The 22128-nt window shown below is 42.0% G+C and overlaps 1 protein-coding gene across 2 annotated transcripts in view; it reads left to right on the top strand.

The window, feature by feature from the left end:
• Positions 1 to 22128, top strand: part of LOC128657314 (uncharacterized) — an 82762-nt gene that overhangs the window by 49886 nt on the left and 10748 nt on the right. For both annotated transcript variants that reach the window (XM_053711608.1, XM_053711609.1), the window contains exons 10-12: positions 713 to 820; positions 4481 to 4588; positions 13408 to 13521. In XM_053711608.1, the coding sequence (XP_053567583.1) occupies positions 713 to 820; positions 4481 to 4588; positions 13408 to 13521 (330 nt within the window). The remainder of the gene's footprint in view (positions 1 to 712; positions 821 to 4480; positions 4589 to 13407; positions 13522 to 22128) is intronic.

Below are 22128 nucleotides of genomic sequence, written 5' to 3' on the forward strand. Positions count from 1 at the left end.
GAGTAGTGTACATGTGTTACATATCTGAGGGATACAGAGTACAGGTGCGTGTACATGTATGATGTGTCTGGGGGGTACAGGGCACAGGTGAGTGTACATGTGTGATGTGTCTGAGGGATACAGGGTACAGATGAGTGTACATGTGTGATGTGTCTGAGGGATACAGGGCACAGGTGAGTGTACATGTGTGATGTGTCTGAGGGATACAGGGCACAGGTGAGTGTACATGTGTGATGTGTCTGAGGGATACAGGGCACAGGTGAGTGTACATGTGTGATGTGTCTGAGGGATACAGGGCACAGGTGAGTGTACATGTGTGATGTGTCTGAGGGATACAGGGCACAGGTGAGTGTACATGTGTGATGTGTCTGAGGGATACAGGGCACAGGTGAGTGTACATGTGTGATGTGTCTGAGGGATACAGGGCACAGGTGAGTGTACGTGTGTGATGTGTCTGAGGGATACAGGGCACAGGTGAGTGTACATGTGTGGTGTTCCTGAGGGATGCAGGGCATAGGTGAGTGTCTGATGGATTCAGCACACCGGTGAATGTAATTGTGGGATGTGTTTAAGTGTAGCAGGGCGCAGGTGAGTTTATGTGTGTGATGCGTGACGTGCCTAAAGGACACAGGTGAGTGTACATGTGACATTCAGATTATACAATTTCCTTGTGCATTGCTGAAATGTAACAATGTGTATATGATCTATACAGGTGATGTTAAGACTGAAGTCACACTTAACACTGAACAAACAAATGATCTGTATGTAAAGCGGCAGCTAAAAGCTGTGAAGCAGGAAAACAGCGGCAATATTCGTACAGGTAAATGCACGTGTGTTTTGTGTCTGAGGGACCCAGGGCGCAGGTGAGTGTACATGTGTCTAAAGTATACAGGGTGCTGGTGAGTGTATGTGTCTAAGGGGGCGCAAATGAGTGTACATATGTGACGTGTATGTGTGACATGTCTGTGGGACACAGTGTCCAGGTGAGTGTATGTGTGTAAAGTATAGCAGTGGGACGCAGGGCACAAGTGAGTGTACGTGTGTTGAGTGTCTGCTGGATGCAGCACACCATAATTGTGGGATGTGTTCGAAGGAAGCAGGGAGCAGGTGAGTGTACATGTGTGATGTGTCTGAGGGATGCAGCGCACAGGTGAGTGTACGTGTGTGATGTGTCTGAGGGATGCAGTGCACAGGTGAGTGTACGTGTGTGATGTGTCTGAGGGATACAGGGCACAGGTGAGTGTACGTGTGTGATATGTCTGAGGGATACAGGGCACAGGTGAGTGTACGTGTGTGATATGTCTGAGGGATACAGGGCACAGGTGAGTGTACATGTGTGATGTGCTTAAGGGATGCAGGGCACAGGTGAGTGTACATGTGTGTGATGTGCCTGAGGGATACAGGGCACAGGTGAGTGTACGTGTGTGATGTGTCTGAGGGATGCAGTGCACAGGTGAGTGTACGTGTGTGATGTGTCTGAGGGATACAGGGCAAAGGTGAGTGTACGTGTGTGATGTGTCTGAGGGATTCAGGGCACAGGTGAGTGTACGTGTGTGATATGTCTGAGGGATACAGGGCACAGGTGAGTGTACATGTGTGATGTGTCTGAGGGATACAGGGCACAGGTGAGTGTACGTGTGTGATATGTCTGAGGGATACAGGGCACAGGTGAGTGTACATGTGTGATGTGTCTGAGGGATACAGGGCACAGGTGAGTGTACGTGTGTGATATGTCTGAGGGATACAGGGCACAGGTGAGTGTACATGTGTGATGTGTCTGAGGGATACAGAGCACAGGTGAGTCTACATGTGTGATGTGTCTGAGGGATGCAGGGTACAGGTGAGTGTACATGTGTGATGTGTCTGAGGGATGCAGGGTACAGGTGAGTGTACATGTGTGATGTGTCTGAGGGATGCAGGGTACAGGTGAGTGTACATGTGTGATGTGTCTGAGGGATGCAGGGTACAGGTGAGTGTACATGTGTGATGTGTCTGAGGGATGCAGGGTACAGGTGAGTGTACATGTGTGATGTGTCTGAGGTATGCAGGGTACAGGTGAGTGTACATGTGTGATGTGTCTGAGGGATGCAGGGTACAGGTGAGTGTACATGTGTGATGTGTCTGAGGGATGCAGGGTACAGGTGAGTGTACATGTGTGATGCGCCTGAGGGATGCAGGGTACAGGTGAGTGTACATGTGTGATGCGCCTTATATTGGGCTTACTGGCACCCACACAGACCGGTGCTTACTCCTGCTCTTCACTGCATTTACTCAGTTAATTTTGTTGATGGGTCAATCCCCTTTGTAGATAATTTACTGCAGAATTGAGCAAATATGAGTTTGCATTGAAACTGTGTGGGGCTCAGAACTATAGATTGTTATAAGTTTTGGTGGATATTTGTCCCTTATATACAATTTTAATCTAAGTTTTAAGACACATACACTCATTTGTATATATTTACACTATACATTTATATGTATATATTAACTGGATAGAATAAAAGTTATATTTTATTTTTAACCTGATTCAAGGTGACCCTCCTTGCCATTCTACATACTTCTAATTGATATTTGCAAGAGTGCTAGTACACTGTCACTTTTCTTTCTGCTTTTTTATGATATTACTAGACCGTTAGCACCCCCCTATATTCTCATGACTTATCAAATTGCTTAACATCTAGATCTGCTTGACAGATCAATGTAATTGTACAGGGAGTGCAGAATTATTAGGCAAATGAGTATTTTGACCACATCATCCTCTTTATGCATGTTGTCTTACTCCAAGCTGTATAGGCTCGAAAGCCTACTACCAATTAAGCATATTAGGTGATGTGCATCTCTGTAATGAGAAGGGGTGTGGTCTAATGACATCAACACCCTATATCAGGTGTGCATAATTATTAGGCAACTTCTTTTCCTTTGGCAAAATGGGTCAAAAGAAGGACTTGACAGGCTCAGAAAAGTAAAAAATAGTGAGATATCTTGCAGAGGGATGCAGCACTCTTAAAATTGCAAAGCTTCTGAAGCGTGATCATCGAACAATCAAGCGTTTCATTCAAAATAGTCAACAGGGTCGCAAGAAGCGTGTGGAAAAACCAAGGCGCAAAATAACTGCCCATGAACTGAGAAAAGTCAAGCGTGCAGCTGCCAAGATGCCACTTGCCACCAGTTTGGCCATATTTCAGAGCTGCAACATCACTGGAGTGCCCAAAAGCACAAGGTGTGCAATACTCAGAGACATGGCCAAGGTAAGAAAGGCTGAAAGACGACCACCACTGAACAAGACACACAAGCTGAAATGTCAAGACTGGGCCAAGAAATATCTCAAGACTGATTTTTCTAAGGTTTTATGGACTGATGAAATGAGAGTGAGTCTTGATGGGCCAGATGGATGGGCCCGTGGCTGGATTGGTAAAGGGCAGAGAGCTCCAGTCCGACTCAGACGCCAGCAAGGTGGAGGTGGAGTACTGGTTTGGGCTGGTATCATCAAAGATGAGCTTGTGGGGCCTTTTCGGGTTGAGGATGGAGTCAAGCTCAACTCCCAGTCCTACTGCCAGTTTCTGGAAGACACCTTCTTCAAGCAGTGGTACAGGAAGAAGTCTGCATCCTTCAAGAAAAACATGATTTTCATGCAGGACAATGCTCCATCACACGCGTCCAAGTACTCAACAGCGTGGCTGGCAAGAAAGGGTATAAAAGAAGAAAATCTAATGACATGGCCTCCTTGTTCACCTGATCTGAACCCCATTGAGAACCTGTGGTCCATCATCAAATGTGAGATTTACAAGGAGGGAAAACAGTACACCTCTCTGAACAGTGTCTGGGAGGCTGTGGTTGCTGCTGCACGCAATGTTGATGGTGAACAGATCAAAACACTGACAGAATCCATGGATGGCAGGCTTTTGAGTGTCCTTTCAAAGAAAGGTGGCTATATTGGTCACTGATTTGTTTTTGTTTTGTTTTTGAATGTCAGAAATTTATATTTGTGAATGTTGAGATGTTATATTGGTTTCACTGGTAAAAATAAATAATTGAAATGGGTATATATTTGTTTTTGGTTAAGTTGCCTAATAATTATGCACAGTAATAGTCACCTGCACACACAGATATCCCCCTAAAATAGCTATAACTAAAAACAAACTAAAAACTACTTCCAAAACTATTCAGCTTTGATATTAATGAGTTTTTTGGGTTCATTGAGAACATGGTTGTTCAATAATAAAATTAATCCTCAAAAATACAACTTGCCTAATAATTCTGCATTCCCTGTTTATTTGTGTGTGTGTGTGTATATATATATATATATATATATATATATATATATATATATATATATATATATATATATATATATATATATATATATATATATATATATATATATATATATATATATATATTGCTGATAGTATTAGGGGTTCCTCTTAATTGGTAAACATCCCAATTTTCTCTATTTCTTACGTGTGTGATGCGTCTGCAGGTGATGTTAAAACTGAAGTCACACTTAATGCTGAACATACAAATGATCTGTATGTAAAAAGTCAAATGGAAGATGTGACGCAGGAAATCAGCGACAATATCAGTACATGTAAGTGCACATTTGTTATTGGTATGGGGGAACGCTGGTGAGTGTTCATGTAACGTGTCTGAGGGACACAGGACAGTGTACATGTGTTTGGTGCTTGAGGGATATGGGTTACCGGTAAGTGTGCACATTTGTTTTGTGTAAGAGATAAAGGTTACAGGTAAGTGTGCACATGTGTTTTGCATGAGGGACATAGTTTACTGGTTAGTGTGCATGTATGTTATGAATGAGACGTGGGTTACATGTGACTGTGCATGCAGGTTGTGGCTGGATCACAGGTAAGTGCGCAATACACAAGCAGCTTGGTAGAGAGTTTAAAAATGTATTGTCAAAATTAAAGACAATTTACCCCAAAACTTTCTTTCCTTTAATTTGTTCCCAATGATCCATTTTACCTGCTGGAGTGTATTAGATTTTTTCAAATAGCTCCTTAGCCTTTATATTGGCATTTAAAATAGCTGATTTAGCCTGAAGTATCCCTACCTATACAGGTACTGAAGTTTCTATACCTAGGCATAGGCTATAGCGAAACTGTAAACACAGACAGGAGGAGAAATTACTCACATGGGAGGTGGAAGAAATAAAGCTCTAAAATGTTAATTTCTTTTACAAGATATACCGAGTCCACGGGTTTCATCCTTACTTGTGGGATATAATCCACCTGTTAATAGGAAGTGGCAAAGAGCACCACAGCAGAGCTGCTATATAGCTCCTCCCTTAACTCCTCCCCCAGTTATTCTCTTTACCTATGCTAGTAATAGGAAGAGTAAAGTTTAAGAGGTGATAAAATAATAGTTTTTAGTTTCTTCAATCAAGAGTTTTTTATTTTCAAATGGTACCGGAGTGTACTATTTTTCCTCAGGCAGAACATGGAAGAAGAATTCTGCCTTGAGTCTGATCTCAGCAGTTGTAACTGAGATCCATGTTTGCTTCCCACAAGATGACTGAGGAATACAGAGGAATCTTCAGTGTGGGGAACAGTTCCCACAAGATGACTGAGGAATACAGAGGAATCTTCAGTGTGGGGAATGGTTGCTGCTGCACGCAGCGTTGAGGTATGTGCACTCTATACATATTCTGAGAAGACCTGGTTCAGAATTGGCAGACATATTATGTGCATACTGGAGGGGTAAGCAGTAATCCCGATAGAATGGGACTGGTCCTCTGTGTATAATACCTTTGTGAGACACAGTACAGTTTTTGCACCTAAGGGCTTGGTTAGACACTGAGACAGAATGGCAGACTTGATATTTATTAAATACGTACAGGGCTGCAATGTTATCTTTACTTGGGGATTCCACATGGCACTTTATTTTGCTTTAGGCAGTTGCCTTTACTAAAACCGCTTCCCATGCGGCTAGTTATGTTTTTACTCCCATCGTACATGATGGGCAGGGCCTAATTTTCGCGCCTCAGTGCGCAGTTAGAGCCGGAGATACAGCAAGCATTTTACTCCGGGTGTGAGACAGATTACATGATTTGACAATCCGGAACGTTTATTTCGATACTGAAGGGCAGGTGGGCTAGTGGGCCTAGCAGTACTTTATAAGTGTTAAAATCGTTCCTTATTTGGGGTGCAATATCCGATGGCATATTGGGTGCTTTCCCTATCAAAATTTTTAATTTTGCATAGCGTTTGTGCACTTTTGGGAATCTGTGTACACTTTTTTTCCTTAAAGGTATAGTAACATTTTTTTCAAAAATTGTTTTTCTCAAATAATAAAGATTGTTAAAGACTTGTGCTGTTATTAGTCTGTTCAACATGTCTGACATTGAAGAAAGTCAGTGTTCTATGTGTTTAGAAGTCGTTGTGGAACCCCCTGTTATTTAGTTATTATGCAAATACTGTGACTCTGTTTGTTTATGGTAATATTGCATTGCCTTATATTTCCTGTTCCTACCTCTGACCTGGATGTAGTGCTTTAGTTCTATATGATTCCTCACACTAACAGCTTGTAGTGTCTTTATTTCTATACATGAAACATGGTGTCAGAAGTAACTAGAATCAGGACTGAGCCTCTTGCTTGGAGCACAGCAGCTTTAAGATACATCACAGCTTTGTGAGTTACAGCCTAAAACGTTTTTTTTTTTTTCCTGATATTTGAGAGCTTAGAGACTTAAAGACAATACGACTGCCATGAATTGCATACCTCCCCCAGAGGGAATGAGTATCAGTGGGGATTGCAGCAGCAATTGGGAGACTTTCAGAGCTGAATTTGAAGATTATTCCCTATTCTACAGGGTTGAATGAGAAAGCAGCAGTGCAGGCAGCAACTCTGAGAAGAGTCATGGGCAGTGAATGCAGGCATGTGTATAAGCATAATCTGACCCTCACAGCAGAGCAGAATGAGAATGTTACAGCCATTTTAGATGCACTGGAAGCTTATTTTAAACCTGCTAAAAATGTTATTTATGAAAGGTATGTGTTTGGATGCTACAAACAAGAAGAGGGAGAATCTCTTGATAACTTTGTTACACGCTTGAGAGAAAAAGGCTGCAACTTGTGAATATGGTACTCTAAGCTTTTCCATTCTACATTGGAGGAACACCCCAACTGAAGGCATGGACAGCAGTCCTGTACAGCGCTTGATGTCAAGGAGGCTGAAGACTTCATTGCCAGTGGCAAATTACTTAAACCTTCTGTGGTAACAGGGGTACTGGAGAAGCTGCGACGGAGAAAACAGATATACAAACTGACATACGATGTGTCTGCCAAAGACTTACCTGAACTAAGCATTGGAGAGCCAATCCGTATGAAGCCGCTCCCTGGTGACAGGACTGGTCGCTGGAGACTGGGTACCTGTGTTCAGAGGGTTGCTCCTCGCTCATATCTTGTGGATGTGGAAGGCAGTCTCTACCGCCGCAATCGAGTGGACCTGCGAGTGGCAGAACATCTCACCACACAAACCTATAAGCATTCGGCACTTGAGCATTCCGAGGCTCTCAATGCACCTAGTCCTACTGGACCACATAAGCAAGGCAGAGACAATACTGCTGTCATATCAGAAGGATACAATGAGGATGCCATAATGCAGCCTCTTATACCAGCAAGTTCCTCCATGCCAAACACACCAACAGGGACAGAGGGCAGCTCCTTAACACCTTCTGGAGCTGAGCAGCTTCTGCCAGGCAAAATCCCTGTGGCCTTGCGTAGTGGTCGAGTTTCAAGACCTCCAGATAGACTCAATCTGTAGTGTATCTACCAGTAATGTAGTATGTTATGTTTAAGACAGTTCAGGATCTGTTTTAGGTAAATTGTTAGCAAATTTTGGATTGAATGTAAAAAGGGGAGATGTTATGTAGTTATTATGCAAATACTGTGACTCTGTTTGTTTATGGTAACATTGCATTGCCTTATACTTCCTGTTTCCTTTTCCTACCTCTGACCTGGATGTAGTGCTTTAGTTCAATATGATTCCTCACACTAACAGCTTGTAGTGTCTTTATTTCTATACAGGAAACACCCCCCCTTACATTGTGTCCTTCTTGTACTGAAAGGGCCTTACACTGTAAAGACCATATTTTAGGTAATGAAAGTGTGTCTAAAGATGATTCTCAGTCTGAAGAGAACCAGGACATGCCTCCTAATTCTTCCCAAGTGTCTCAACCTCTAACGCCTGCACAAGAGACGCCAAGTACTTAGAGTGCGTCTGCTTCCTTTACTTTGCAAGATATAGCGGCAGTAATGTCTACTACCCTTACAGAGGTACTGTCTAAACTGCCAGGTTTGCAGGGTAAACGCGGTAGGTCAGGTATTGATGCAAATACCGAACCTTCTGATGCCTTAGTGCCTATTTCCGATGCACCTTCACTATGCTCAGATGTGGGGGTTAGGGATTTTATGTCTGAGGGAGAATGTTCAGAATCGGGGAACTTTTTACCTCAAACAGACTCGGACGTTCCGTCATTTAAATTAGAACACCTCCGCCTGTTACTCAGGGAGGTTTTGGCAACTTTGGATGATTGCGATCCTATCACAATTCCCCCAGAAAAATTGTGTAAAATGGACAAATATTTAGAAGTACCTGCTTACACGGATGTATTTCCAGTTCCTAAAAGAATTGCGGAAATAGTTAAGAGGGAATGGGATAGACCAGGTATACCGTTTTCTCCCCCCCCCCCAACTTTAAGAAAATGTTCCCGATATCTGATGCCATACGGGACTCCTGGCAACTTATCCCTAAGGTAGAGGGAGCTATTTCTACTCTAGCAAAGCGTACAACTATACCCATTGAGGACAGTTGTGCTTTTAAAGACCCTATGGATAAAAAATTAGAGAGTCTTCTAAAGAAATTATTCGTTCACCAGGGTTTTCTCCTACAGCCTGCATTGTTACAGTAACTACGGCAGCGGCTTTCTGGTTTGATGCCCTGGAGGAGTCTCTGAAGGTAGAGACCCCTTTGGAGGAAATTCTAGACAGAATTAAGGCTCTTAAATTAGCTAATTCATTTATTACCGACTCTGCTTTTCAGATTACAAAATTAGCAGCGAAGAATGCAGGCTTTGCCATTCTGGCGCACACAGAGCGTTATGGCTAAAGTAGTGGTCTGCTGACGTATCATCTAAATCTAAGCTTTTAACTATTCCCTTCAAAGGTAAGACCCTATTCGGGCCTGAACTGAAGGAAATAATTTCTAACATTACTGGAGGTAAAGGGCACGCCCTACCTCAGGACAAATCCCTCAAGACGAGGGGTAGAAAAAATAATTTTCGTTCCTTTCGAAATTTTAGAGGAGTTTCCTCGACTCCCGGTTCCTCTGCCAAGCAGGAAGGGAACCTTGCTCAATCCAAGTCGGTCTGGAGACCTAACCAGGCCTGGAATAAAGGTAAACAATCCAAGAAGCCCGCTGCTGCTACCAAGACAGCATGAAGGGGCAGCCCCCGATCCGGGACCGGATCTAGTGGGGGGGCAGACTCTTTCTTTGCTCAGGCTTGGGGAAGGGAGGCACATGATCCCTGGGCATTAGAGATTGTGACCCAGGGGTACTAGCTGGAATTCAAGGATTGCCTCCCCAGGGGGAGGTTTCATCTTTCACGTTTGTCTGTAGACCAGACAAAAAGAGGCGTTCTTACGCTGTGTAAAATACCTTTTCACAATGGGTGTAATTTGTCTAGTTCCAAAACTGGAACAGGGTCAGGGGTTCTACTCAAACCTCTTCGTGGTTCCCAAAAAAGAGGGAACCTTTAGACCAATTTTAGACCTCAAATGTCTAAACAAGTTTCTCAGAGTCCCATCGTTCAAGATGGAGACCATTTGTACGATTTTACCAATGATTCAGGAGGGTCAATATGTGACCACTGTGGACCTGAAGGACGCGTACCTTCACATTCCTATCCACAAGGATCATCATCAGTTCATCAGATTTGCCTTCCAGGACAAACATTATCAGTTTGTAGCTCTTCCCTTTGGGTTGGCCACAGCTCCCAGGATCTTCACAAAGGTTCTAGGGTCCCTTCTACCGGTTCTCAGGCCGCGAGGCATAGCAGTGGCGCCCTACCTGGACGATATCTTGATCCAGGCGTCAACTTATCATCTGACCAAATCTCACACGGTCATTGTGTTGTCATTTCTAAGAACTCACGGTTGGAAAGTGAACATAGAAAAGAGTTCACTAGTCCCACAAACAAGAGTTCCATTCCTGGGAACTCTGAAAGACTCAGTAAACATGAAAATATTTCTGACAGAGGTCAGAAAATTAAAGTTTCTAAATACTTGCCGAACTCTGCAGTCCATTCATCGACCAACAGTGGCTCAGTGTATGGAAGTTGTCGGTCTAATGGTAGCAGCAATGGACATTATCCCGTTTGCTCGCTTTCATCTCAGACCACTACAACTGTGTATGCTCAGGCAGTGGAATGGGGATTATGCAAATTTATCTCCTCAGATAAATCTGGACCAGGAGACCAGAGATTCTCTACAGTGGTGGTTGTTACAAGACCATCTGTCCCAGGGGATGTGCTTTCGAAGGCCATCTTGGATTATAGTAACCACAGACGCTAACCTTCTGGGCTGGGGTGCAGTCTGGAATTCCCTGAAGGCTCAGGGTGTGTGGACTCCGGTGGAGTCTCAACTGCCAATCAATATTCTGGAACTGAGAGTGATATTCAATGCGCTTCAGGCGTGGCCTCAGTTGGCTGCGGCCAAATTCATAAGATTCCAGTCGGACAACATCATGACTGTGGCGTATATCAATCATCAGGGGGGGAACAAGGAGTTCTTTAGCTATGATAGAAGTATCAAAAATAATCCAATGGGCGGAGACTCACTCTTGCCATCTCTCTGCGATCTACATCCCAGGAGTAGAGAACTTAGAAGCAGATTTCCTAAGTCGTCAGACTTTTTTCATCCGGGGGAGTGGGAACTCCATCCGGAGGTGTTTGCAGCTTTGATTCATCAATGGGGCACACCGGAATTGGATCTGATGGCATCTCGACAGTATGCCAAACTTCCTCTTTACGGGTCCAGATCAAGGGATCCCCAGGCTGTACTGATAGACGCTCTAGCAGTACCTTGGTCGTTCAACCTGGCTTATGTGTTTCCACCTTTTTCTCTCCTGCCTCGCAAGGATAAAACAGGAGAGGGCTTCAGTAATTCTAATAGCTCCTGTGTGGCCACGCAGGACCTGGTATGCAGATCTAGTGGACATGTCGTCTCTGCCTCCGTGGAAACTGCCATTGAGACAGGACCTTCTCATTCAAGGTCCATTCCATCACCCAAATCTAACTTCTCTGCAGCTGACTGCTTGGAGATTGAACGCTTGATTTTATCTAAGCGGGGTTTCTCTGAGTTGGTTATTGACACTCTGATTCAGGCTCGCAAGCCGGTCACTAGAAAAATTTACCATAAGATATGGTGTAAATATCTTTATTGGTGCAAATCCAAGGGCTACTCATGGAGTAAGGTTAGGATTCCAAGGATTTTATAGTTTCTCCAAGAAGGATTGGAGAAAGGATTATCAGCTAGTTCCTTAAAGGAACAAATTTCTGCTTTGTCAATTTTGCTTCATAAGCGTCTGGCAGATGTTCCAGACGTTCAGGCTTTAATCAGAATCAAGCCTGTGTTTAAACCTATTGCTCCGCCATGGAGTTTAAATTTAGTTCTTAATGTTCTTCAAGGGGTTCTGTTTGAACCCATGCATTCCATAGATGTTAAGCAAAAATGTGTGTAACATAAAAGAGGGCGCTAAAACGCTGCTGATATTGTTAATAGTAATTCCATAGATGTTAAACTGTTATCTTGGAAAGTTTTGTTCCTTGTTGCTATCTCTTCTGCTCAAAGAGTTTCTGACAATGTGATTCACCTTATCTTGTATTCCATTCTGATAAGGTGGTTTTGCGTACTAAACCTGGATTTCTTCCTAAAGTTGTTTCTAATAAGAATATAAATCAAGAAATTGTGGTTCCTTCCTTGTGTCCTAATCCTTCCTCTAAGAAGGAACGTCTGTTGCATAACTTGGACGTGGTTCGTGCTTTGAAATTTTATTTACAAGCGACCAAGGAATTCTGTCAAACATCTTCTCTCTTTGTTGTTTATTCGGGAAGAGGTAGGGGTCAAAAAGCTACGGCTACCTCTCTCTCTTTTTGGCTCAAGAGCATCATCCGCCTGGCATATGAGACTGCTCGACAGCAGCCTCCTGAAAAGATTACGGCTCATTCCACTAGAGCTGTGGCTTCCACATGGGCTTTTAGAAACGATGCTTCTGTTGAACAGATTTGTAAGGCTGCGACTTGGTCTTCTCTTTATACTTTTCCCAAATTTTACAAATTTGATACTTTTGCTTCTTCTGAGGCTATTTTTGGGAGACAGGTTCTTCAAGCAGTGGTGCCTTCCGTTTAGGTTCCTGTCTTGTCCCTCCCTTTCATCCGTGTCCTAAAGCTTTGGTATTGGTATCCCACAAGTAAGGATGAAACCCGTGGACTCTGTATATCTTGTAAAAGAAAATGAAATTTATGCTTACCTGATAAATTGATTTCTTTTACGATATTCCGAGTCCATGGCTCACCCTGTCATTTGAGACAGGATTTATTTTTTCTAAACTTCAGTCACACCTGCACCTTCTAGTTTTTCCCTTTCTCTTCCTATACCTTTGGTCGAATGACTGGGGGGAGGAGTTAAGGGAGGAGCTATATAGCAGCTCTGCTGTGGTGCTCTTTGCCACTTCCTGTTAACAGGAGGTTTATATCCCACAAGTAAGGATGAACCCCGTGGACTCGGTATATCGTAAAAGAAATCAATTTATCAGGTAAGCATAAATTTCCTTTTTCCATTGTTCTTTCTAAGTATTGTTCAGAGACGGAGATGAGAAACTGAAGCATTTCAGTGATAACAAGATCGCACTGCAAGCTTAGCTTATTTTGATAGGCTGTGGTTTGAAAGAGCAAATCCAGCTATTTCATTTGCAAAAAGAAGCATAAATTAGCAATTTCTCATACATATTATACTCTACAGCTGGTATAACAAGTCATTGGGAAAACTTTCAGGGGAAAACTATTTTACAGGGAACGATTCCTTTAAAATATATCAAATATGGCAATGGTGTAAGTTACAGGTTAGTGGGCGCGTGTTCTGTCCAAGTGACTCTTGGTACAGGTGAGTGTGCATATATGTGCAGTCTGAGTAGCTGGTTACAGGTGAATGTGTATGTATGTAGTGCATGTGGTATATGGATCACAGATTAGTCTTTATGTATCTAGAGTTTGAGGTAAATGAATCACAAGTAAGTGTGCACATGTTTGTGGTGTCTGAAGTGCCTGTTTCACAGGGGAGTGTGCATAGTAAATAATTAGGTGCACAAAGTAATTTCTTGGTTCTCACTGTACAGGGCGTATGGATGTGACGCCCTCAGATGGTTCAGCGGTTGAGCTCAGAGGAGAACAGTATGTGTGTGATCAGGTGAAGACTGAGGAAGATGAAGTTCCTATAAATACGGCTACAGGTGAGTAGCGCATAATGAGTAAAAGGCAGATTCTGTGATGGTGACATTTTATCTCATGTAGCAGTTATGTTTCTCAGATGGTTACACTGAAGTAAAGGTCAGTTTATTCCTTTGTGTATTCCACTACTGTGGGTTAGGGTGAGCAGAGGTTGGATCTCTGTTGCTGGATGTTCTGGGCAACCAGGGTCAAGTAACTACTGTGTGATCAGTTAATTATCCCCTTCATTACCTATGTATGTTACAAACATTGTTTAAATTAGTGCTGAGAGTATGGATTACAGACGTTTTCTAATAGGGCATTAAATGGTAACAACCACAAAACTCAAAGTAGAGTAACTTGAAAGTTTCTGAAACAACTGTGCTATATAATTACTTGTATATACTTTTAAAACATTTGTCCTCTGTGCTAGCTTGGTCCTGATCATCCATATGCAAGTGTCACACGCATTGCAGAGCGCATGTGCCAAGATAAATTATGTCCACATGCAAACAACTCTCCTTTTTACTGGTTGCTAGTCGCCACTGTAAACCTTACACACTGCACCAGCAGTGATTCTATAAAATGCACTGTAGAGGACAAATAAACCTAGGTTACAATATGGTGCTGCCTTACATTGGGCAACTGTGGCTTATCTGGAACATTCAAAATGCCAGATTTGTGATCTAGTACTTTTTTACTATTTATATTTATCACTGACATTTTTGTTTTATATTCACATTTACATAATGCACGTTTTTCTGAGATTGTTATACAGTTTATTGTCCCCTTAACTCCTCTTTCATAAAGGTGGTCCATGATCCATTAATCTTGGGAATTACTCTTCCAAGTCACTAGGAGGAGGCAAAGATTCAGCTCTATAAAGCCCCTCCAACCTTACTAGTAACTAGTCTTGTCTTTGCCTCCACTGGAGGAAGGTGAAGAATGCAGGTGTTCCAGAAGTTCTTCTGTGAGATAGGTTCTCAGACTGATTTGAGGCCCTTATTTTTTTTATTTATTTTTTTTTTATTTTTTTTTCTCAGAGAGATGCTGATTGACAGAGGGATGTGGTGGTGCACAATTACACCCTTCCACAGGTGTAGCTGGGACCTGTCCATAGCCTCCTCCTGTTGGGTTATCGGTATACTCCTATTCTATATCCACTGTTATGTGTCAGCACAGGTTTGGCTATCTACTGGATCTTTGGTGATGTCCAGTAACAGAGTGCCTATGGTTAAGTACATTTTTTATTTGGGGCACTTCCTTAGCCTGTTATGTTATACAGTTGTACTTTGTTGTAGCCTTGGGACAACATTTATTATGTATTATATATTTGATTTGTATGGCTCCTTTTTAATTATAAGAACCTATTACTGTTTACATTTTTTTTTTTTTTTTATTTATATTATTTTTATTATAGTTTGGAGTAAAACTTTAACAAGAAAACAAAACAATAGAACCAGAGAGTGGTTCAGAATTCTTACAGGTAAATAGGGTTTTGTTACAGTAAATGTTGCACATATTATTAAATAGAGTCTTTTCTTCTTTGTCCCGTGGTTCAAAGTCTTTTCACAGTTTTGCAAATGTTATGGTAGGCTCGAGGTAGTTGAGTTGAGGAGAATGGTATATGAGCCTCTCCATGTTCCGTTAAGGGGGGACATCAGAAAATTATTTTCTCTTATTTCTAGTGCAGTTCTGTTATGAATTTCATGAATCCAAATTAACTTGTTCAATGTTACAATTGGAGAGAGAAATAGAAAAGGTGGAAAGGAAGAGGAGAGAGGAAATAGGAAAAGAGGAAAAAGAGGGAAGAAGCATAGACCAAATTGTTAGGAGTGTGAGTATATATCTCTGAGATGGGTTTATGTGTCTAGATCGCTAAATTTGAAGGATTCCCACAAGAACATCATGTCCTGGTGTAGTGTAATTTGACCTAGTTTGAGGTAATATAGTCTCTCTAGGAGTAGGTTTCTATTAACTAATTCTATCCATTCCGACATTGTGGGCACTACAGATGATTTCCATTTTCTTGGTATTAGCTGGTTAGCTGCATTTAGCATGATATGGAATAGATGTTGCCGTATTTTGCATGTAATTGAAGGTGGGTGCCTTAACATTATTATTTCTGGACCAGGTGTTATTTGAGTGTGCAGTGTTTTATTAATACTCGAAAAAATAATGGACCAATATGGTTTAATATGTTCACATTCCCACCAGATGTGGGAAAGGTGGCCTTCTTTGTGACAACCTCTCCAGCATGAACCTGGGGAATGTTTGTGTATGTACTTGATTCTGGCTGGCGTTAAATACCACCTCATCAGTAATTTGATATTGGTTTCTTTTGCATGGGCTGAGTGAGCGGAGTGTAACAGAGATGAGAACCTGAGCGACCAAGTTTTAGCAGGGGTATTTAGGCGTAACTCATTATCCCATCTTTTAGTGTATGAGGGGAGATCGGGAAAGGTATGTGTTAAGATGAGTTTATACAATTTGGAGATGGCTCCTTTTATCTCCTCTGTAGTGATACACATTTGCTCGAATATTGTGGGAGGCCTAGTGAGGTCTTTTTTAAATTTATGTGTCATTATGAAGTGTCTTGTTTGGTGTACATGGAGCCAAGATGATAAGAAAGGGTGCTCTAATAGGTCAAGTTGGGTTTTATCTTTAATAAACTTAGTCTCGTGAGTGATAAGGTACATGGGTAGGAGTTTTTGTGGGTCTGTAAGGAGTTTGCAATCTGAGGTTTTCCCGGGGCTGAATTCTGGGTTATTTAAGAGCGTGGTGAGGGGTGAGAATCTGGAAGAGATTTTATTTGACGTATTACAGAGAATTTCCCAGTCTGACCAGGTCTCATTAGAGATTGAGGACGAAGAGATGGAATGTCTGTTAAGGTAAACAGGGTTCCAACATGCTGTGCTGAGGTCATGATTAGGAGCTAGATCGATTTCAATTTGCACCCAGCTTTTGTGGTTGGAAGTGTTAAATTTACACCAGTCTTGTACTCTCTGTAGCGATATGGCACGTTTGTAGGATAGGAGATGTGGGACCCCAAGGCCTCCTTCTGATGGAGGTTTAAAAAGTGTGTCTCTATTAATTCGCGGGGGTCTACGGTTCCAAATGTATCCGTTTATGATCTTTTGCATAGTGTCTAGGTCTTTTTGTATGCCTGGGATGGGGACTGTTTGGAGAATGTATAATACTTTTGGGAGTAGGATCATTTTTGTTGCTTGCATTCTGCCTATCCACGATATATTTTTTGGGAGCCAATGTGATGTTAAGGTTAGGAGCTCTGTGATTAGATTACCATAATTGTATTTGCGCAAGTCTTGTTTATCTGGGGTAATGTGAATGCCAAGGTACTTGAGGTATTTGGTTTGTTGTTTTAGGGGACAGGTGGATTTCAGGTTGTTAAGGGTGGGGGTTGTTAGGTTTATAGGGAGGTATTCTGATTTAGTCATGTTTACTAGAAAATTTGAAACTGTGCCAAATTGTGTTAGTTCAGTGATGGCTTGTTGTAGAGATACTTTAGGGTTTGTAAGTGTTAAGAGGATGTCGTCTGCGAACATGGCTAGTTTATGTGTCTGGTTAGCAATAGATATGCCTTGAATTTGGTTGTTTAACCGTAATTTGATAGCTAGGGGCTCTAGGGATAAAACAAAAAGAAGTGGTGAGAGGGGACAGCCTTGTCTAGAACCGTTTCGGATTTCAAAGGGGTCCGAAAGGGTACCATTGATTTTAACCTGTGCAGTAGGGTTTGAGTACAAGGCAAGGATTTTATAAATGAAGGGTTCTGGGAAGTGGAAGTGTTGTAGGGTCGTGCGTAAGTAAGTCCAGTCTAGTCGGTCGAAGGCTTTTTCAGCGTCAGTGGAAACGAAAACAGTCGGGGTTTTTGTCTGTGTAACATAATCCAATAAATTTAATACTTTGACCGTGTTGTCTTTTGCTTCTCTCTGTGGGATAAACCCTACTTGGTCTTGATGAACTATGGAGGGGAGAATTTGATTAAGTCGGGTTGCTAGAATTTTCGCATACATTTTGAGGTCAATGTTCAGTAAGGAGATTGGACGAAAATGTGCCGGTGAGTTCGGGGGTTTGCCAGGTTTTGTTAAAACTGAAATGTTGGCTTGCAACATTTCGTCAGGAAAAGGGAATTTTTCTGGGATTGAGTTGAATAGGGATGTTAAATGTGGCGCTAGCAGAGGAGCGAAGGTTTTATAATATAAACCTGTGTAGCCATCAGGGCCTGGAGCTTTATTTTGTTTTAATTGCTTTATCGCTTCTGTAACCTCTGACAATTGAATTGGGCGATCTAATTGGTTGCATTGGTCTAGGCTCAGTTTGGGGATAGGAAGATTTTCTAGGTATTGATTACAGAGGGATGCGTGGCTGTGAGGGTCTCTAGATGGGAAAAGATTATAGAGTTTGTGGTAAAATTTCTTGAACTCTTTAGCTATTGATTTTGTGTCTTCTAGGTGTGTGCCATCTGGGTTCTTTATAGCGTGGATATAGGTTTTTTGTTGTTGCTTTTTTAATGCTCTAGCTAAGAGTTTGCCTGACTTATTACCCTCCCTGTAAAAGTTTTGCTGAAGGTGTAGAAGCTGTTTTTGTGATTTTATCTGTAGTAAAAGGTTCATTTGTTCTCTTTTGGATTGTAGTTGTTCTAGAGTGGATCTATCAGAGGGGTTAGATTTGTGTTTGTAATCTAAGTCTGATATGTCTTTAGCCAAGAGATTTATTTCTTCACGTCTTTTCTTTTTTATTTGGGCAGCAGTTTTGATAAACTCCCCTCTTATAGTACTCTTGTGGGCTTCCCAGAGGGTGACCACATTTACATCTGGTGTCTCGTTTATAGAGAAGTATGAGCTTATCTGTTCTGAAAATAACTCTGTTTGCTTTGGGTCTAGCAGTAATGTGTCGTCCAACTTCCACTGAAAAGTTCTTATGGGGGCCGTTGGCCATTTTATGGTGCATGATACTAGGGAGTGGTCTGACCAAGTTGTATGATGTATGGAGGAGTGTGTGGTGCGTGATAGGATTAGGTGATCAACCATAATGTAGTCCAGTCTGGAATAATTACATCTTGGATGGGAAAAAAAGGTAAAATCTATTTTTTGAGGGTTGAAATATCTCCAGGCATCATGTAAGCCGAGGAGTTTAAATTTTTGCCAGATACTAGGGAGGTTCGGGATTTTAGCTCTAGAAGAGGGGTTTGAGCAGTCGACTGTGGGGTCTAGGGGGAGATTCAAGTCTCCTGCCATGATTAAGGAGCCTTTTGCTTCTTTAATGAGAAGGTCTGCAACTGAGGATACAAATTTATCTTGGTGTGAGTTAGGGGTGTAGACGTTTATTAGAGTTACTGGTTTACCATATAGGAGACCTTTTAAACAAATGTACCTGCCTTCTTTGTCCCCTATGGTTTGGGTTTTAACAAAGGGGAGAGATTTGTGGATTAAGATGCTTACTCCATTAATTTTTTTGTGAGGGTTAGTGCTGTGGAAATGTAGGGGGTAATGTGAGGAGAAATATTTGGGGATATTTTTCCCCTTGAAGTGGGTCTCTTGGAGCATTAGTATGTGTCCTCCTTTTTTTTGGAGGTCTAGTATAGCTAGCCTTCTCTTGTTAGGGCAATTGAGACCTTTAGCGTTCTGTGTGAAGATAGTTAAATTTTGTGGAGAGTGGTTAATCAACATGTTGTAAATGTGTCAGAGAGGGTAGTATGTGTGAACATAGATTATATACTGGTGAACATATAAGTGGTGTCATATGCTTCAATAGAGAGCAGGACAGAAAAGAAAGGAAGGGAGAAGAATAGGTAAAGAGGAAGAACAGTAAAACACAATAATTTCAATACATATTCAAACAACATAATTCTATTCTAGGGAGATAAACTCCCGGCTAGGTGAAAAAAAAAATTAAAGTCAACATTAGTTAACTGTTAACAATTTAACCTTTAAGACACTATTTTAATATCTCTGAGGTTCTGTATGCCTCGTGAGTTCTGGAGTATAGATAATACTTGCAGTTAGGGGTCTCCATAGGGGACTATTCGAGAGTTCAGGATATGTCCTTGTGTGCAGCAAAGACTTTTCATCCCTTTTCTTCTAATGATGGAGATGTGGATTGTACAGATTTGCGGGGTTTCTTCTGAGACGCCTGTCTCCACTCACTCCTTTGTGGTAGAGGGTTCAGCTTGCTTGGACTTGTGTGTTTCTCTTGAGGCTCAGCATTTTCCTCTAGTTGTGGGATAGGGATGTCCAGATCCCTGCATATGTCTGGTATATCTTTAGTAGATGTGCAAGTGATGCGTCTTCCTTTCCAAAGGATTAACAGATGAAAGGGGAACCCCCATCTGTAGGGGATGTTTAGTTTTCTCAACAGCGACGTGAGTGGTTTAAGTTCTCGTCTTTTTGAAAGAGTTCTCTGTGACAAATCGGCGAACATTTGAATGTCCATGTTGTCATATTTTATGGGCTGTTGTTCTCTGGCTAACTTCATTAGCTCCTCTTTCTCTTGGAAATTAGTGATGCGGGCTATGATGTCTCTTGGTGCTTGTCCTGCTAGTGGTTTAGGTCGTAGGGCTCTATGAGCTCTGTCTATGCATATTTTTGAGGGTGTTTCTTCTTTTTTCAACGTGCTGAAGAAGTCTTGGAGATATTGTTCAATATCTGGTGGTAAAATGGTTTCAGGGATTCCCCGTAGTCTAATATTATGACGTCTGCTGCGATTTTCGATATCATCTATCTTATCCTCCAGCTCATTGATAGCTGTATCTTGTTTCTGAACGGTGCTTTGCAGGTCTGTGATAGTGTCTGCATGTAGATCCTGGGTGTTTTCGAGTGATTCTACTCTGTGACCAATGTCAGAGATGTCCTTTTTGAGGTCTGAGATTTCCTCCTTGATGCATTGCTTGACCTGTGAAATAAGAGAAGAAAAGTCCTTTTTTGAAGGGATTGTTTTGAAGAGAGCTGTGGGGATGGTAATGCTTTCTGAAGCGAGGTCGCTTTCAGATTCTGAAGAACTGTGTTCAGACCTAAGGTCTGGCATTGCATCTTCTGTAGGCGCTATGTTTTTTGTTTCAAGCGTCTTGAAAAAATTGTTTACTGTATGAGTGGGTGTTTTCAGGGGTTTAGCATTCTTGCTTGGTTTATTAATTTTTTTTGGAGACATCTTTGGATGGATTTTGCCCCTCTGCCTTCACTAAATCCTTAAAAGATAAATAAAGATCTTGGTGCTGAATACAAAATTCTTTGAGTTTATACTGTCGTTGCAGGTTCTTTATAAGAAGTATAATCTGTTAATCTGGCCCATAAAGAGTGAACACACTGCAGCTGTTAGTAGTTAAGGTGTGATCAAGTTTTCCATGTGCAGAAGCTTGTACAAATGTCCATATAATGTGTGACACTTTTTGGTTGTCTGTGCTTGGAGGGCTGTGTTTGTTTCTATGAGACTTTTCCACATGCAGCAACGTATGTTTTAATTGTAGCAGGGTATGTAAGCCTTCATTTTGTCAAATGCACTTGAGGGGATGTTTATAACACCTTTAATCTAGCTGTCAAAGTTTTTAGTGCACCGCTTGCTATAATAAGTCTTTAACACTGTGAGGGTGATGAAGCACAACTTTACTTTTATAGCAGGGTGAATATTATAAGATCCGTTTTTCTTACCCCTTTATTGCAGTGATCTATTTGCTGTAGCTTGCTCCCGGTGAAAGGCAATTTAAGTGCACATCAAAACTTTAGTACAGGCTTCGGCCTGTCGCTGCATTATCTTCAGTACGTTCCTGTGTGGCATTTGAGGTGCCGGAGTTCTGGTAAGTCTATGTGCTTACCGGATGATTTGTCTCTGGGAATCTCTTAATGTAGGTGTCTCCGGACCCTGATCTTCCCTTACCATGCCGCCATCAGAGTTTGAAGCGAGGTGTATATGAGCGCTCAGTGCGCTCTCTCCCAAAAGGCAGATCTCTTGTAGCGAGGCACATAGGTCAAGCAGAACCTATGTCTGGAGTTAGTCGCTCATTTATCTGGCGGTTTGTGGCCTTAAAGTGCGGGATGGCTAATGCCTAAGGCGTTTTCACCTAGCTGGGGCCTAAGAGCTCAGTCAGACAGCCGCCATCTCTCAGGCTGGCTAGCTCCGCCCCCCTACTGTTTACATTTTTTATGTTAGCGTGGGGCTTGCACGTGGCATGCTCGTCAGATTTGCAAATGGTCGCTCACTGGGACAGTGTACGTCGGCCAATCTGGATAGCCCTACAGAGGTAGCACACTTTTTTTGGTTTGTTTTTGCTTGCGGCAGGTTTTTGCTGGTAGAAAGTTTTGGCGAGCTTCTGTTCTATTGTTCTCGTCTGATTACTCGTCCCCTTGTTGTTTTAAGAGTGCTATCAGGCCGTCGACTGTTGATGCACTCTGTTTTCTCCTAAATATTTTATTTTTTATGTCGGGTTAGCACTCTGTGGCCTTACTGATTTGTTAATGCCTTTGCTTGGAGGGGTGAAGTTTTTCCCTTGCATCAAGAGCTCTTTTTATGGTTGTGCTTATGGTTATGCTATTTTATATTTTGTAGTTTATTATTATAAAGCTTTTATCTTAGAAGGTTTTGTTTCTTTTGGCAATTTCTTCTGCTCTTTCTTGGTG

The sequence above is a fragment of the Bombina bombina genome, chromosome 4 (genome assembly GCF_027579735.1).
Source record: "Bombina bombina isolate aBomBom1 chromosome 4, aBomBom1.pri, whole genome shotgun sequence".
Lineage (NCBI taxonomy): Eukaryota > Metazoa > Chordata > Amphibia > Anura > Bombinatoridae > Bombina > Bombina bombina.